The 14,814-nt window shown below is 52.0% G+C and overlaps 3 protein-coding genes and 1 pseudogene across 5 annotated transcripts; all 4 read right to left on the reverse strand.

The window, feature by feature from the left end:
- Positions 1-3,420: 3,420 nt before the first annotated feature.
- On the reverse strand, positions 3,421-6,209 carry TNP2 (transition protein 2). Of its 2 annotated transcripts, XM_054453625.1 has the most exons (4): positions 6,031-6,209; positions 5,297-5,822; positions 4,408-4,904; positions 3,421-3,575 (listed from the first exon to the last, which is right to left on the reverse strand). In XM_054453625.1, exons 3-4 carry the CDS (start codon positions 4,820-4,822, stop codon positions 3,559-3,561), a joined length of 432 nt encoding a protein of 143 aa, XP_054309600.1. In that variant the 5' UTR covers positions 4,823-4,904; positions 5,297-5,822; positions 6,031-6,209; the 3' UTR covers positions 3,421-3,558. The 2 variants fall into 2 exon arrangements, with proteins under 2 accessions (XP_054309600.1, XP_054309601.1); XM_054453626.1 differs by lacking the exon at positions 6,031-6,209 and having other exon boundaries at positions 5,297-5,934.
- A 2,542-nt stretch (positions 6,210-8,751) lies between these two features.
- Positions 8,752-9,872, reverse strand: PRM3 (protamine 3). The gene has a single exon (XM_054453629.2). It carries the CDS (start codon positions 9,367-9,369, stop codon positions 8,839-8,841), a length of 531 nt encoding a protein of 176 aa, XP_054309604.1. The 5' UTR covers positions 9,370-9,872; the 3' UTR covers positions 8,752-8,838.
- LOC129016406 (small nucleolar RNA SNORA48) lies at positions 9,659-9,778 on the reverse strand (annotated as a pseudogene).
- A 1,309-nt stretch (positions 9,873-11,181) lies between the features above and the next one.
- On the reverse strand, positions 11,182-12,044 carry PRM2 (protamine 2). 2 transcript variants are annotated; one of them, XM_054453627.1, is made up of 2 exons: positions 11,647-12,043; positions 11,182-11,484 (listed from the first exon to the last, which is right to left on the reverse strand). In XM_054453627.1, the coding sequence occupies exons 1-2, from the start codon at positions 11,915-11,917 to the stop codon at positions 11,447-11,449; spliced, it is 309 nt and encodes a 102-aa protein (XP_054309602.1). In that variant the 5' UTR covers positions 11,918-12,043; the 3' UTR covers positions 11,182-11,446. The 2 variants fall into 2 exon arrangements, with proteins under 2 accessions (XP_054309602.1, XP_054309603.1); XM_054453628.1 differs by having other exon boundaries at positions 11,377-11,528; positions 11,647-12,044.
- Positions 12,045-14,814: the final 2,770 nt, after the last annotated feature.

The raw sequence follows: 14,814 nt of genomic DNA on the forward strand, positions 1-14,814 counted from the left end.
TAAAAGATCTGCCTTCAGTAATATCATAAAAGGACACTGCCCAGGAAGTAGGGAGGTCCTTTGGTGAGTGGGGCTCAAAGTCCCTGACTTTATGTCTAACCCTGTCTCCACTTCCTCTTTCAAAATATGTTCCCCAGAAGGTCCTCCCTAACTCTTTTGCACCGATATGTCAGTGACTATCATGGCTTAATGTGGCCTTACATTTGGGAACCAGGAAGTTTTGGGCAAAACATGAATCTCTTATCTCAGTCCTGCCTGCCAGGAGTCCTTGACCAAGTTATTTCACCTCTGAGTCTCAGCTTCTTCATCTGTACAGTGGGACCAATAATGTCTCTTGTTGAGGAGTGTGGATTCCGTGGAAACATTTATGTCAAAACATCTGGCATCTAGTAGATGCTCGATAAATGGAATTCCCGAGTGTGCTTAGGTGCTTCCCCACACCCTCTCCTAATAGAAACAACCTGGAACATTTCCCTGCTGTGAGGGGAGGATAAAGGGACCCAAGGAAAGGAGACTGACAGTGACATTGAGTGACATTCATCGGATGGACCAGGCCCTCTCTTGGGTGCTTGCAGATGCATTATCTCAATGTACCTCCACTGGGACCCATCCAGGCAGGCGCCATTAGCCTCCCATTTTACAGAAAACACCAGGATGCAGACAGGGGACATGACTTGCTCAAGGCCACACAGCTGAGATCTGAAAGAGGACCTTCCATGTCATGCCACTGCCTGGGACAGGCTCAGCAAAGCTTGGAGTCCTGCAAGGCCTTCCCCAAGACACCTGGGTCCATTTCCCTTCCCTGCAGACAGCCCATCACCACTCATTTCTACTCCTGCCCCACCTCCCTTCACCTGTTCACTCTGTTCCTTCAGCCCAAATGTCAAATGCAGCACAAAAGAAAACAATGTGACCCTGTGTCTGGCGCTGTGCTGGACACGTTACCACACACCAGGCTGCTGGGTACCCCGCCCCCCAGTATGTCAGAATGATGAGCCCATTAGACAGAGGAGGAGAGTGAGGCTCAGAGTGGTCTAGTCCCAGCCCCCGCAGCTAGGGTAGTGAGAACCACGGCAAACTTGAGTCTAACCCTAAAACCAAGGCTGGTGGGTATGAAGGTCAGAAGCCAGTTTACACAAGACCCTGACCATTCCCCAGTCCTTTCGTCTGGCAGCCTTCACGAAAATCTGCCTGGTACTTTTTATGCCATATTAATAGCAGAGGTTTACTGAGTGCCAAGCACTGAGCCCAGACACCATGTCACATGCATGACACACTGACCTCTCCCAGCCCCCCAGCAAGGGTGCCCATTCTGCAGATGAGAGCAGGTTTCCTACTTGGAAGCAGCGTTCTGTCTGGTTCACCCTTATCTTCCCTACTTGGCCTTAGCACAAAGCCCACACAAGTGGGTGCTCAGTAAATGTTTGTGGAAGAGGGATGAGGAAGGCAGGACTCTGGGCATTATCTTGGGAGGAACCTCCAGCCCACCTGTTGTGGAAGATCTCCCCGCTAGACTGGGTTGCCATTCTGCCAATTGCTGTAACCCGTCCCATCCCCTGCAATCCAGTCTCCACACAGCAGCCAGCACCACTTTGAAAACACACACCAGGCGGCCGGGCACGGTGGCTCACGCCTGTAATCCCAGCACTTTGGGAGGCCGAGGCAGGCGGATCACGAGGTCAGGAGATGGAGACCATCCTGGCTAACACGGTGAAACCCTGTCTCTACTAAAAATACAAAAAAGTTAGCCGGGCGTGGTGGTGTGCACCTGTAGTCCCAGCTACTCAGGAGGCTGAGGCAGGAGAATGGTGTGAACCTGGGAGGCGGAGCTTGCAGTGAGCCGAGATCGCGCCACTGCACTCCAGCCTGGGCAACAGAGCAAGACTCCGTCTCAAAAAAAAGAAAAAAGAAAACACACACCAGGCTTGGTGCACTGGCTCACGCCTGTAATCCTAACACTCTGGGAGGCCGAGGTGAGAGGATTGCTTGAGCTCAGGAGTTTTTAAGACCCCATCTCTACAAAAAGTAAAAAATAGGCCTGGCACGGTGGCTCACGCCTGTAATTCCAGCACTTTGGGAGGCCAAGGCAGGTGGATCACTTGAGGTCAGGAGTTTGAGACCAGCCTGACCAACATGGTGAAACCTCGTCTCTACTAAAAAAACACAAAAATTGGGGTGTGGGGGGAAAGGGGAGGGAGAGCATTAGGACAAATACCTAATGCATTCAGGGCTTAAAACCTAGATGACGGGTTGATAGGTGCAGCAAACCACCATGGCACATGTGTACCTGTGTAACAAACCTGCACGTTCAGCACATGTATCCCAGAACAAAGTAAAATGAAATAAAAATAAAAGGCAGTGACAGAACGCCTGCACAGTGGGGAAAAATACAAAAATTAGCCAGGTGTGGCGGGTGCCTGTAATCCCGGCTACTCAGGAGGCTGAGGCAGGAGAATTGGTTGAACCCGGGAGGCAGAGGTTGCAGTGAGCTGAGATGACGCCACTGCCCTCCAGCCTGGGTGACAGAGCGAGAAGTCAAAAATAGCTAAGCATGGTGATGCATGTCATGCTACTTGGGAACCTGAGACGGGAGGATGGCTTGAGCCTGGGAGATCAAGGCTACAGTGAGCCATGATTGCATCACTAAACACCAGCCTGGGTGACAGAGTGAGATGGTCTCAAAGAAAAAAGCACACACCCAGTTGGGACCCTCCCTTGACTTCTCACACCAAGAATAACGTCCGAGCTCCTTCCTGCAGAGTTTGGTACAACCCTGGCATGGTCTGGCCCCCCTGGTGCCCCCAGCTCGTGTCACAGCACCTTCAGATTCTATGCCAGCTCCTCTGGAACACAGGTTCTAACCCAGGCTCATTCCTTCACGGGGACATGACATCACCCTGCTCCCTTGATAGAGCTCATTCTGACTGTAAGTTCCATGAGGGCAGGGCCTTGTGTGTTCTCTAGTTCTGTTCCCAGAGCCCAGCACAGCCCCTGAACAGACTTTGGTCCCTTAGTAAAAGTTTGTTGAAATGGCTGCTTTGAGGAACATTGAGGTTGGTACTATATTACAGAATCAACAAGTGAGGCTCAGAGGTTGGTCCCAGTCCAAGGTCACACAGCGAGTACGAAAGATGAGCCAGGATTCAAACTCAGGATGCTCTGGATTGCAAAAGGCACATTCTGAACCCCTCTTCCTGTCTCCTGTCATGTGGATCATGTGAATAGGGTGTGGACTTGTGTGCATCCCACATATGTACACACCCATGTGGGAGTATACAGGGCAAAAGATTGTTATCCAAGCAGAGTGGACTCTGCAGGCTTCTTGGCATCCTACCCCCATTCATTTCTGCCCCTGTGCAGGCCCCCAAAACACATTTAACACCTTTATTAGTGAAATCAAAATGACTGACTACTCAGGGATAGTCTTCCAGGTACAAGCTTTAATTAGTGTTGCGTAGAAATCACCATAGTAACATGTTCCTGCAAGAAGATTGACTTCATCCTAGCATTTTCTCATTTGGGTGAGACACGCAGAACAAGCCAAGGAGTGCGGTCTCATTAGTTGGATTTCCGTCCTAAGGGAGTGGGAAAGGAACCTTTAATAGCTGAGCACTTCATGAAGTCACTGACCTCCTGTAAGGTCTTACAGCTACTCATTTGTGATTGAATATGGGACATAGAGTTTAGACTACTGTCAGTGTCCTTTTGACCTATGTGAATCCATCTATCCATCCATTTATCCCTTCCATTTGTCATCCATCCATTCATTAGTTCACTCATTCCATTCATTTATTCAACATTTCTTTCCCATTCTATCCCATTAGTCTAGATATCTATTCTTCCATCTATCAGTTTATTCAATTACTCTATATTACTCTATTAAGATAATATTTAACCAATCAAACCAACCCATCAAAACTTTTACAGCTATTTAACTATTTCTAACCAATTCATCCACCAACCACAATCTTCCAACTAATCATCTACCTAACCAACCAATAACTAGCCAGCCAGTGCATTCATCCATTTATTCATCCATCCAGCTAATCGTATCCAAACTTCCTATCATTCAACCAATGCATTCTTCCAACTATCCTTTCTATTACCTATTTATTATTTACCCACCCAGTCATCCACCCAACCTCGCAACTCCATTCATGCTTCCATCTAGCTTATCTGCTATCTGTCCATCTTTCCATCCTCCTAATCAACCCATCCAATTTCAAAGAGCCTGTCCATCAACATATCATACATTCAACTAGCCAACTGCCATTGTTTTTCTTCTCCCTCTTCCTCCTTGCCTGTGTTCCTCTGTGACCTGGCTGCAGCCTTCCTCTCACTGCCCCCAAGGTCTGCTCCCTATCATCTGGGGGCTCGGTGGCCCTTCCCCACCTCCTAAAAGGGTACCTGAGCTCCGCGTCTTGGTTTTGTACACGTGCTGGATCCTCTTGGCCATTTTTTTCTTGTTCAGCTTGCCTTCGAAGTTCTTTCTGTTCTTGGGGCAGCTGCAGTGCAGGATGGTGGGCCGCGTGGGAGAGTGGTGGGAGTTCATAGTCTTTTTGTGGCGCTTTGGTGGTGGACTGTCGTTGGGACTCTGGCTCTGGTGGCCGGATGAGCTGTGGGCTCCAGTTGGGTTGTGGTGGCTGGCTGGGCTCTGGCTGGAGTTCTGGCTCCAGCTGCCACGCTGGCTCTGTCTGCAACTCTGGCTGAAGGTCTGGCAGTGGCGGGTGCAGGTGCACGGGCTGCAGGTGCGGCTTTGGGGCTGAGAGTTGCTATGGAGCTGGGTGTGGGTGATAGGAAGGCTGTGAGTCTTGGTGTCCATAGGAGGCCACGTTTGGAGGGGCAGGGCCTCCTCCTCGTCCTCTCCCAGCAGGCCTAGCTTTACAGAGGCCCTGGCAGCCCACCTGGTTATATAGTTGGTGCTGATTATGATGGCACAGGCCACAGGGGTGTGACAGATGTGGCCCAGCCAAGACAAAGCCCCCTACCCCTTACCCTCACCCCCAGGCTGGGGCAGCTCTCAGGGGTACCCTGGGGATAGTCCCAGCTGCTGGTTCAGGGTAGGAGCCCTTGGGTCAGATTAAGCTGAATCTGCATCCCAGATCTGCTTTTTCCACATGGTCAGCCCTGGGGATTCACCTGAACAAGTCCCAGTTTCCCCAACTCTGCAGAATAGGGACAATAATTGTACTGACCTCATTCGGACATTAGAAGAATTATTAATAAAGGACAGAATTTATATCAAGCAGTTAGTTCAGGCCCAGCCCACAATAAGAGCTCAATAAACATCACTGACCAGCATCGTCAGGTGTTTTTCTTAATGCCCTGGGCAGCTTGGGTGCCAGGAGTGCGGCCCTGACCCTGGTGATGGCAGCTGAATGGTGGGCAGTTATTAAGACAGATGATTAGTGCGCAGATGATGGGGAGGTGATGAATTGGCCAGATGGCTTGGTGGATAGATGAAAGATGAGTAACCACATGGACCAAGGGGTGGTCCTGGGGTTCGCCTGGCAAGCCTACCTCCGCAGCCAGATCTAAAGTCGGGAAATTCAGAGCCAGGTTCAAATCCCGGTTTGCATTGATGTCCAGTCTTGGGTAGGCCATTGTGGTTTCTGAGGCTTAGTTGCCTTATGTGACAAACAGGTGTCTTTCCTTCTTTCCTGGTATTCTCTTGAGCCTGAGATGCCTGTCAAGCTACAGGAGGCCCTTGGAAACCCGTCTGTCTCCTTCATTTTCTGCCTCTTGATTCTCCTCCCCTCCCTGCTAACGAAGCCTCGCCATACCATTTGAATCACGCCGTCCCTGCTCAGATACCCCAGTACCTCGAGAAGAAAGCCCAGACTTATGTTTGAACACTAGGCCATTTGATCTTCTAGTCTTTGGGTTTCCAACCAGAGCCCTCCACCCCTCCCCATCTTGGCCGATGCCTTTGGGCTTAGCCCTTGGCCCTGTACTTTCCCACTTCTCTCTGCATGGAACTCCCTCTGTCTCTGTCTGTCCTCCCCAAGCAGGCCCCCGGCCCAAGCCAACCTCTCACTCTGCCCATGTGTAACTTTGCGTCTTGCTATGAGGATTTGCAATCTGCTTTTATGGAAGTTTTTTTCTTTTTCTTTTTCTTTTGAGAAAGGGTCTTGCTGTGTTGCCTAGGCTAGAGTGCAGTGGCCCGATTACAGCTCGCTGCAGCCTCCACCTCCTGGACTCAAACGATCCTCCCACCTCAGCCTCCCAAGTAGCTGTGACTACAGGTGCATGCCACCCCACCTGTCTAATTTTTTTATTTTATTTTTTGTAGAGATGGGGTCTCACTTTGTTGCTTAGGTGGGTCTTGAACTCATGAGCTCAAGGTGTTCTGCTTTGGCCTCCCAAAGTGCTGGGACTACAGGCATGAGCCAATATGCCCAGCCTTTGCGTTTATTTGTTAACAAACATGTCAAATTTCTTACAGGGAGAACTGCTTTCATTTACTGAATGCTTTCTACGTGGCTGGGCTCTGGACCTTACCCTCTCCAGGCAGCTTTACCCTCAAACCTCACAGTGACCCTTTGCAGTGGAATGAATGTCAACTCCCAAAAATCTATGTCCACGTTATAACTCCTAGAACCTGTCAATGTGGTATTTGGAAAAGGGGTCTTTGCAGATGTAATTAGGCTAAGCATCTTGAGATAAGCATGTTGGCTTAGCTGGTGGGCTCTAAATCCAACGATAAATGTCCTTGTGAGAGACAGAAGAGGTGTCACACAGGGAGAAGAGGAAACCATGGGAAGATGGAGACGAGCTTGGAGTTGTATGAGCTAGAGGAGGCAAGGAAGGATTCTCTGCTGAGGCCTCCGGAGGGAGATCAGCCCAGCTGGCACCTCGACTTCAGACTTCTGGCCTCCAGAACTGCAGAGAATACATTTCTGTTGTTTTAGCCACCAAGTTTGTGGTCATTTGGTATGGCAGCCCCAGGAAACTAATGCACCCCGTGAGGCAGATACAATGATTACATTTAGCAAAGAGGGAACAGGCTCAGAGAGGTGGAGTAACCAGCCCAGAGTCCCTTAGCCGATCAGGGGCAGAGCCAGTCATATTCAGGTCTGGCCTCCTCTCAAGGTCACTAAGGGATTCTCAGCGATTAGAGGGACACCTGCGGCAGGGTTCTCAGGGCCCTGCCTTGAGTGGGCTCAGCAGGTCCGGTTGTGAGGTGTATGCTAGACCAAGCCGTGAAGACTTTCTGGGTCTCTGGACCCCCCTTCCCATGGCCTCCTGCTCCTCCACTGCCAACAGCCCACTTTCCCACCCTCAAGCACATAGCCTGGAATGGAGATCGTGGCCTGCCATCAACCAGCCTCTCCTCCACACGCCTTTCCAGTCCTCCCAGGGAGGGCTGACCTCTCCCAGCAGCGGGTGTGCGGCACGTCACATACCTGCCCCCGCACCCACGACAGTGAACTCTCTCCCAGGACAGCGGGGACTGTGTTTTATTACCAGGGCCCCTGGTGACTAGCACCATGTGGGGCATACAACAGGGGCTCAGCTCATGTTTCCTGGGCAAATGAATGAGTGGGTGGACCTTTGGGCCTTGGACAAAAGGACAAAGCTGACCAACCGAGTCATTTGTGGGTCTGGGAGTAGTGGGATAACGGGGACTCCCTTGCCCTAGGCCATTGCAGGGCAGAGCAGTGGCCTCCCCTCAGGGTAGCCCAAGGCCCCTTCCTACCCTCAAACATGGCCCCCAGAGAAACTGAGGCTTCCTCGAAAATTCCCCATCCCCCAGCCCCACTGCCACGGTACCAACTAGGATCCCCTCAGGGACAGGGGATCAGCTGATCAGGAGAATTAGCTCAAGGTGGCTGGTACTTGGAGGACTGTGAGGGAATGTGGTGGAGATCACATTTGTTGCTTCTTTGGGATGGAAGGAGGGAGGAGCCGGCAGTAGGGTGGGCAGCAGACGCATTCCGAAGCTCCTTGCGGAAGGCGCACCGAGCCCAGAGCGACACGATGGGGCCTAGGTTCTGCGTCTGTACCCAGTCGCCTCCCTGGGCCTCTTTTGCCTACTGCTCTCATGGGGCACTGTCTCTGCCCCCAGGGCTAGACCCCTTGAAGAAGGCAGGAGTGAGCTTCCAGGTAGGGGTGCAGATGGTTGCCAGCAGCATAGACTGGCAGTGGAAGAGTCTGCAGCCAAGAAGGACCCAGAGGGAACCACCATGACCCCAGCAACAATCCCTGTCCTAGCTCAGCACTGACTAGTGCCAGGCCTGGTCCCACCCATCACTTGAGCTAATTCTCCTGATCAGCTGACCCATGAGTAGCTATTAGCTTCCCCTGAATGCCGGGAGGGGCAACCTGAGGCTCAAAGACATGCAGTGACTTGCTCAAGGGCATGCAGCTAGCAGAAAAGAAGTTTGAACCCAGGTCTGCTGAACTCCCAAGCCAGTGTTCTTAAAAGACTGTCCATAGTTGGGGCAGCACAGTGGGGACTGCGATGAAGGCAGTTACCCTGTCCCGCTGGGTGCTCTCGGCTGGGGTGTGCTGGGACTCGGAGAGGAATTTCCCCTGTCCCAGAGATGGGAAGATTCGGCTGAGATGATTTCCCCCTCTCAAAGCCCCTGAACCTCTGGCTGGGGCTTGGGAACAAGGTCACCGAGCCCTGCTGTTCAGCCTTCCTTGGCAGCTGGCCTCCCTCCACATGCACCCACACACACATGTCTTCACACATGTGCACACGTGGGACCAGAAGGGATAGGGTGAGGGGAAACCAGAGACAGGGAGGATTCTTCAGAGACTTTTTATTGACTCTTCTCTGAACACTGTCACCAGAGCAGCAGTGGGCGTCCCTTCCTGGGCCTTCGTTGTGGGTCAGGAGTGTGTCTGCTTGGGCTCGGGCCTCTGCTGGGCCTCAGCGTTGTCCTTCTGGCCCTCCTCCTGCCGCTCAGGCTCCAACAGCAGCAGCAGCTTGCCCTGCACCGGCAGTTCCTCTTTCTCCTCCTCCTCCTCTTCCTCCTCTTCCTCGCCCTCTGATGACAAGGAGAAGTTATCCTGACTCACACAGGCCACGAGCTTCTTCATGGAGGATTCGTGGCCCCGGCCATGGCCCGTGCTATGGCCTGGGCTGTGGCCTGGGCTGTGGCCTGTGTTGAGCTTGGCACAGCGGGAACCCATGGTCCACGTTGCCTGTCTCTCTGGACAAGGAGGTGAGGCGGTGGGTGAAGGGGCTGCAAGTGGGGGCAGGATGCTGACATCACAAAGGGAGCCCATCCCCACTTGGGAACCTGGGTCTGAGCCAACAGCTAACTGAGACCTCAGCCACTGGCAGCTCCCAGCCCCCACAGGGGAGGTCTGCAAGGCTGAGCACTGGAGCCAGTTCGGATGCCACACCATAGTCCTCATTTGCCCTGGAGAGAGTTTCCCTTGTAGCTGGGATGGGAATTAGGGATTGAATTTCTAGAAGCAGGAGGGTCACACACAGACTCCTCCCCACATCCCAGAAATCACCAGCCAGAGAGAGCTGTCTCTGTTGAGTTTCTTGACTGTTAACCCTTGAAAATAAATCGTCAAGCTGTGTGCTTAAAATGTATGCACTCTGTAAGCTCATAAAACTCAGGAACCCTTGGAACTCTTCCTTCGGGGGCCTGAAAGTGTGAAATCTTCTTGAAAGGCAATGGCTCCTAAGCATTGTTTGTTTGTCCAAGGCATGGGAACAGGCCAGAAACCAAGCTGGGATGAACAAGGGGTTGCTTTGTTCCTGACTGATGCAAAATGGACACCACCAACCAGATGCCACTCTACCCAGGTCAGGGTGGAGTGACATCCTCTTAAATGTTTTGGGGCCACAGAGAAGACATCATGGAGCTGCCCCTTGGCAAGGTTCCACATCTGTGCAGCACAATTTCAGCATGGGGGGAGGGGCTTTAGGACTTTGTCTTTTATACATTGAAATGAGTCATTTGTACACTGCAATGGTATTTTTTAAATATAAATTTTTTGAGGCCAGGCATGGTGGCTCACACCTGTAATCCTAGCACTTTGGGAGGCGAGGCAGGCGGATCATCTGAGGTCAGAAGTTCGAGACCAGCCTGGTCAACATCGTGAAACCCTGTCTTTACTAAAAATACCAAAAAAAAAAAAAAAAAAAAAAAAAAAAATTTGTTTAGCTCCTCCAGCTACTCAGGAGGTTAGGCAGGAGAATCACTTGAACATAGGAGGTACAGGTTGCAGTGAGCCAAGATCGCACCGCTGCACACCGCCTGGGTGACAAGAGCGAAACTCCGTCTCTGTTTTTTTCAGAAACTCGTTGCTTCCTAAAGATTGGTCATTTCTGAGCACCAGGAATCCATTTTCCAACATATGGATTGGATATTGCCAGTCTTATCCCCCAAGTCCTCAGTGGCTGTGGTTGGCTAAATGCCTCTCCAAAATGCCCCCATCCTGCTCCTGGAATCTATGATGTAAGGATTGTGAGATGGGGAGGTTATCCTGGGTTGTCCAGAAAGTCCCTCAGTGCAATCACAAGGGTCCTTGATTTCAGACAGGAGGTAGGAGTGATGCAGCCACAGGCCGAGGAGAGCAGGCAACAAGGATCGGATTCTCACTGGGTCTCCAGAGGCTTCAGCCAGCACAGGCCTCACACAGCGCAGCCCATTACTCTGCATTCATCTACTCCTTGCCTTTTGCCCCGTCTGTGCTGACCAAGTAGTTGCTGGAGCATGCCAGACCTGCTTTCCACCTCAAAGCTGTGGCCTGCACTGCTCCTCTGCCCCCACCGTTTACACTTCCTTACACTTCCAACCACCCAACACTCAAGATGGGTTGTGTTTTTAAACTGTGGCACACAGTAGGCCTTTAAATATGGCCACAAGGTGCCTTGACATCTTTGTGACTTAATTAGGACTCGATCTGTTCTAACCATTTTCTCCTTTCATGAGGTAGGATCAGGTTCTTCACTGGAGGGGGATCCAGACAGACTAATGTGGCCTTTGACACCATGGAAGGATGTGCAATAGACAGGACAGCGTCATAGGCACGGTAACCCTCCCAGGACAGCCTCCCAGGCACGGTAACCCTCTCCTAGGTGTCCTCAGAGCATCAGAGCTCCCGCCCCTACCCGCCTCTGAGGAAGGGCTGCAGAGAAGCCTCTACCCACCCTGGGCATGAGGGAAGCCAGGTTTGTGTGATTCGTACAAAGAAAACCCGACAGGCCAGTGAGTGTCTTGTCAAGCTTTATTGGGCAGGTGACTTTTGCTCATTTCACTCAGATCTTGTGGGCTTCTCAGCGGCAACTCAGGGCTTGAGCATTTGATGTAGGGGAGTTGCTATGGCCTCACTCGGTGTTTCCTGGGCAGGTGACTTCCTCTTAACTTCCAGCTGGGGTCTTGAGCATTTGATGTAGGGGAATTGCTATGGCCTCACTTGGTGTTTCGGGCGACTTTTTCTTAATTTCCAGCTGGGGGTGAGGGGCCCAGGAAGCTTAGTGCCTTCTGCATGTTCTCCTCCTGGTTCTGCAGCCTTTTGGGAAAGAAAGTTCTGGTTGAGGGGGGCACTTAGAGACTCTGGGTGGGGACGGGGGTTGGGAGGCTGGAGCCTTTGTCAGGTGGGGTGGGTCCCCGCCTCCCTCCTGTGCCTGGGGTGGTCAGGGACATGCAGGGCAAGGCGGGGGCGCAGGCAGACCTCTGCGATGCTTCCTCCGGTGCCTACAGGAGTGTCTTCTGCGCCTTTTGCAGGAGCGATGCTGCTGTCTGTGGATCCGGTGCAGCCTCCTTCGAGAGCAGTGCCTGCGTCTATAGTGAGAATGGCCCTGGGTCCTCTCGTAGACCTCGACCTGCTCCGGGCTCAGTCCTTGCTCCTCTTGGTCATGGTGTCCTTGCTCTTGCCCATGCAACTGCTGCCCGTACACCTCGTGCGAGCGTTCGCTCAGGCTCCTCACACAGTATCGGACCATGGTGTTGGGAGATCTGGTGGCTCCTGGGCTGAGGCTGCAGTGGGCCCTGGGGTGGGGGAGGAGGGCTGAGGCCTGCCCACCTGCTCTTGGTGTTACTGTTGGTCTGGTCTGCGAGGCTCCCAGGGAGCTTGTATATAAAGGGGGCGCCCACTATGACTCGACGGCCCCGCCCCGTCCCCACCCTGCCCAGCCTCCTCTGTGAGGGCAGCACAGGGCCAGGGGTCACAACTAGCAGGGCCCTGGCACCCAAGCTGCAGGGCTGGAAGGGCGAGAGACCCCCTTGCCTTGCCTGTAAAGCATGTCCTCTGTCTCTTGCAGTAGGTGAACCATACAGATGGCAGGTGTTTTATTGTCTAATCCAAGCCCTCACCTCCCCAAGCCGGTGGGCACGCACATTGTCACTTGGAAGCTTCCTTGACAACTCGCTGTTGTGCCACAGCCACCATGTGGAAGGGACTTCCATGCTTGGCTCTCTGTGTACACAGCTTACTGTTAAGATGGCAACAGCAGCAAACAGTTCCCTAATAGCTTCTATGTGCCAAGCCAAGCATTGATTCATTTATTTCCCATACATTCACTCATTTTCTCTCTCTCTCTTTTTTTTTTTTTTTTGTTTTTTTTTTGTTTTGAGGCAATGTCTGTTGCCCAGGCTGTAGTGCAGTTGTGCAATCATGGATCACTGCAGCCTCTACCCCTCCAGCTCAGATGATCTTCCCACCTCAGCCTCCCGAGTAGCTGGGACTATAGGCGTGTGCTGCCACTCCCAGCTAATTTGTTGTATTTTTTGTAGAGATAGGTAGGGTTTCACCATGTTGCCCTGGCTGGTCTCACACTCCTGTCCTCAGTGAGCCTCCCATGTCGGCCTCCCAGAGTGCTGGGATTACAGGTGTAAGTCACCACCCTTGCATTCCTCACTCTTACAATCCCCATTTTCTGTGGGACAAACAGGCATGAAGAAGTTGAGTTGCTCAAGGCCACTCTGCTGAGAAGGCCAGGCCGGGCCAGCATTCAGACGGAGACAGCCTGGTTTTAGTCATACCCTTGGCTCTCCACCTACTCCCTAGCCCAGGGGGTGCTCCCCTCTCCGCCTCTAAAATATGCATCTTCTCCCCTCCCTCTCGGCCTTGTCAGGGCTTCTCATTGAACTTTGATGATCCCATTAAAGTCCAGGATCAGAATCACAGAAACTGCAAAACCAGTTTCCCTTTCATGGAGGGCAGGGAGAATGTGGGAATGTAGCAGATGCACAAATTTAAGGACCTGAAGATGTAGAGATCATCCCGGATGATCTGGGTTGGCCCGCTGCACTCACGAGGGCCCTTAGAAGAGAGAATAGGGAGACAGGAGGCTCACAGGAAGAGAAACTGGGAGACACCACACTGCTGGCTTTGAAGATGGAGGGAGAGGCTACAAGCCAAGGGATGCAGGCGGCCTCTAGAAGCTGGGATGGACAAGGAAATGGGTTATCCTCCCCTCGTGCATCTAGGAGGAACACAGCCCTGCTGACCCCTTGATTTTAGCTCCATGAGGCTTCTTTCAGAATTCTGACCTGCAGACCTGTAAGATAATACATTTATGTTGTTTAAAGCCACAGAATTTGTGACGATCTGTCACAGTGGCAATAGGAAACAGATTCAGAAGGCTTAATCTTCAGATCCTTACAGGAGGTGATGGGTGATATTGCCATGCCCTTGGTGTTTCTATGCTGCCTCTCTTTGGGGATAAGAAGGTCCTTTATGATGGCCCTCAAGCTCTTCGCCGGCATGTGTTAAAAATATGAATGCTGAGGCCTTACCCTACGTCCTGCTAAGTCAAATCTCCATGGCCAGAGCTTGCAGATGAAAATAAGAAGTGGGGGCAGGGCTCGGTGGCTGTACCTGTAATCCTAGCACTTTGGGCGGCTGAGGCGGGTGGATCACCTGAGGTCAGAAGTTCAAGACCAGCCTAGTCAACATGGTGAAACCCTGTCTCTACTAAATATACAAAAATTAGCGAGGAGTGGTGGTGGGCGCCTGCAATCCCAGCTGCTCAGGAGGCTGAGGCAGGAGAATCGCTTGAACCCAGGAGGCAGAGGTTGCAGTGAGCTGAGATGGCACCACTGCGCTCCAGCCTCGGCAACAAGAGCGAAACTTCGTCTAAAAAAATAAAATAAAATAAAGATAGGAAGGGGCTGGGTGTGGTGGCTCACACCTGTAATCCCAGCACTTTGAGAGGCCGAGGTGGGAGGATCACTTGAACCCAGGAGTTGGAGACCACCCTGGGCAACATAGTGAGGGCTCTGTCTACAAAAAATAAAAAAAATAGCCTGGGTCCATGGTGGCAAGTGCCTGTAGTTCCTGCTACTTAGGAGGCTGAGATGGGAGGATTGCTTGAGCACAGGAGATCAAGGCTGTAGTGAGCCACGTTCACACCACTGCACTCCAGCCTGGGTGACAGAGCAAGACCCTTATCTCAAAAAAAAAAAAAAAAAAAAAAAAAAAAGGCACACCCAGTGGTCTGCCTGTCCAGCCAAGCTGCTGTCATGATCCGACTGTGTCATGGGGAGTCATTGCTAAAGTGATCAGGGTCATGGTAGTGCCAGGGCTAGCAATGAACTCTCATGTGCTCACTTGAAAGAACATGGTTGTTGATACCCACCGTAGGTGAGTGTAGTGGCTCATGCCTGTAATCACAGCACTCTGGGAGGCCAAGGCAGGAGAACTGCTTGAGCCCAGGAGTTTGAGACCAGCCTGGGCAACATAGTGAGACCTCATCTCTACAAAAAAATTAGAAAAATTAGCCAGGCATGGTGGTGCATGTCTGTGGTCCCAGCTACTCAGGAGACCAGGAGGCTGAGGTAAGGAAATCACTTGAGCTCAGGAGATTGAGGCTGCAGTGAACTGTGTTTGCGCCACTGC

The sequence above is a fragment of the Pongo pygmaeus genome, chromosome 18 (assembly GCF_028885625.2).
Source record: "Pongo pygmaeus isolate AG05252 chromosome 18, NHGRI_mPonPyg2-v2.0_pri, whole genome shotgun sequence".
In the NCBI taxonomy this organism is placed as follows: Eukaryota; Metazoa; Chordata; class Mammalia; order Primates; family Hominidae; genus Pongo; species Pongo pygmaeus.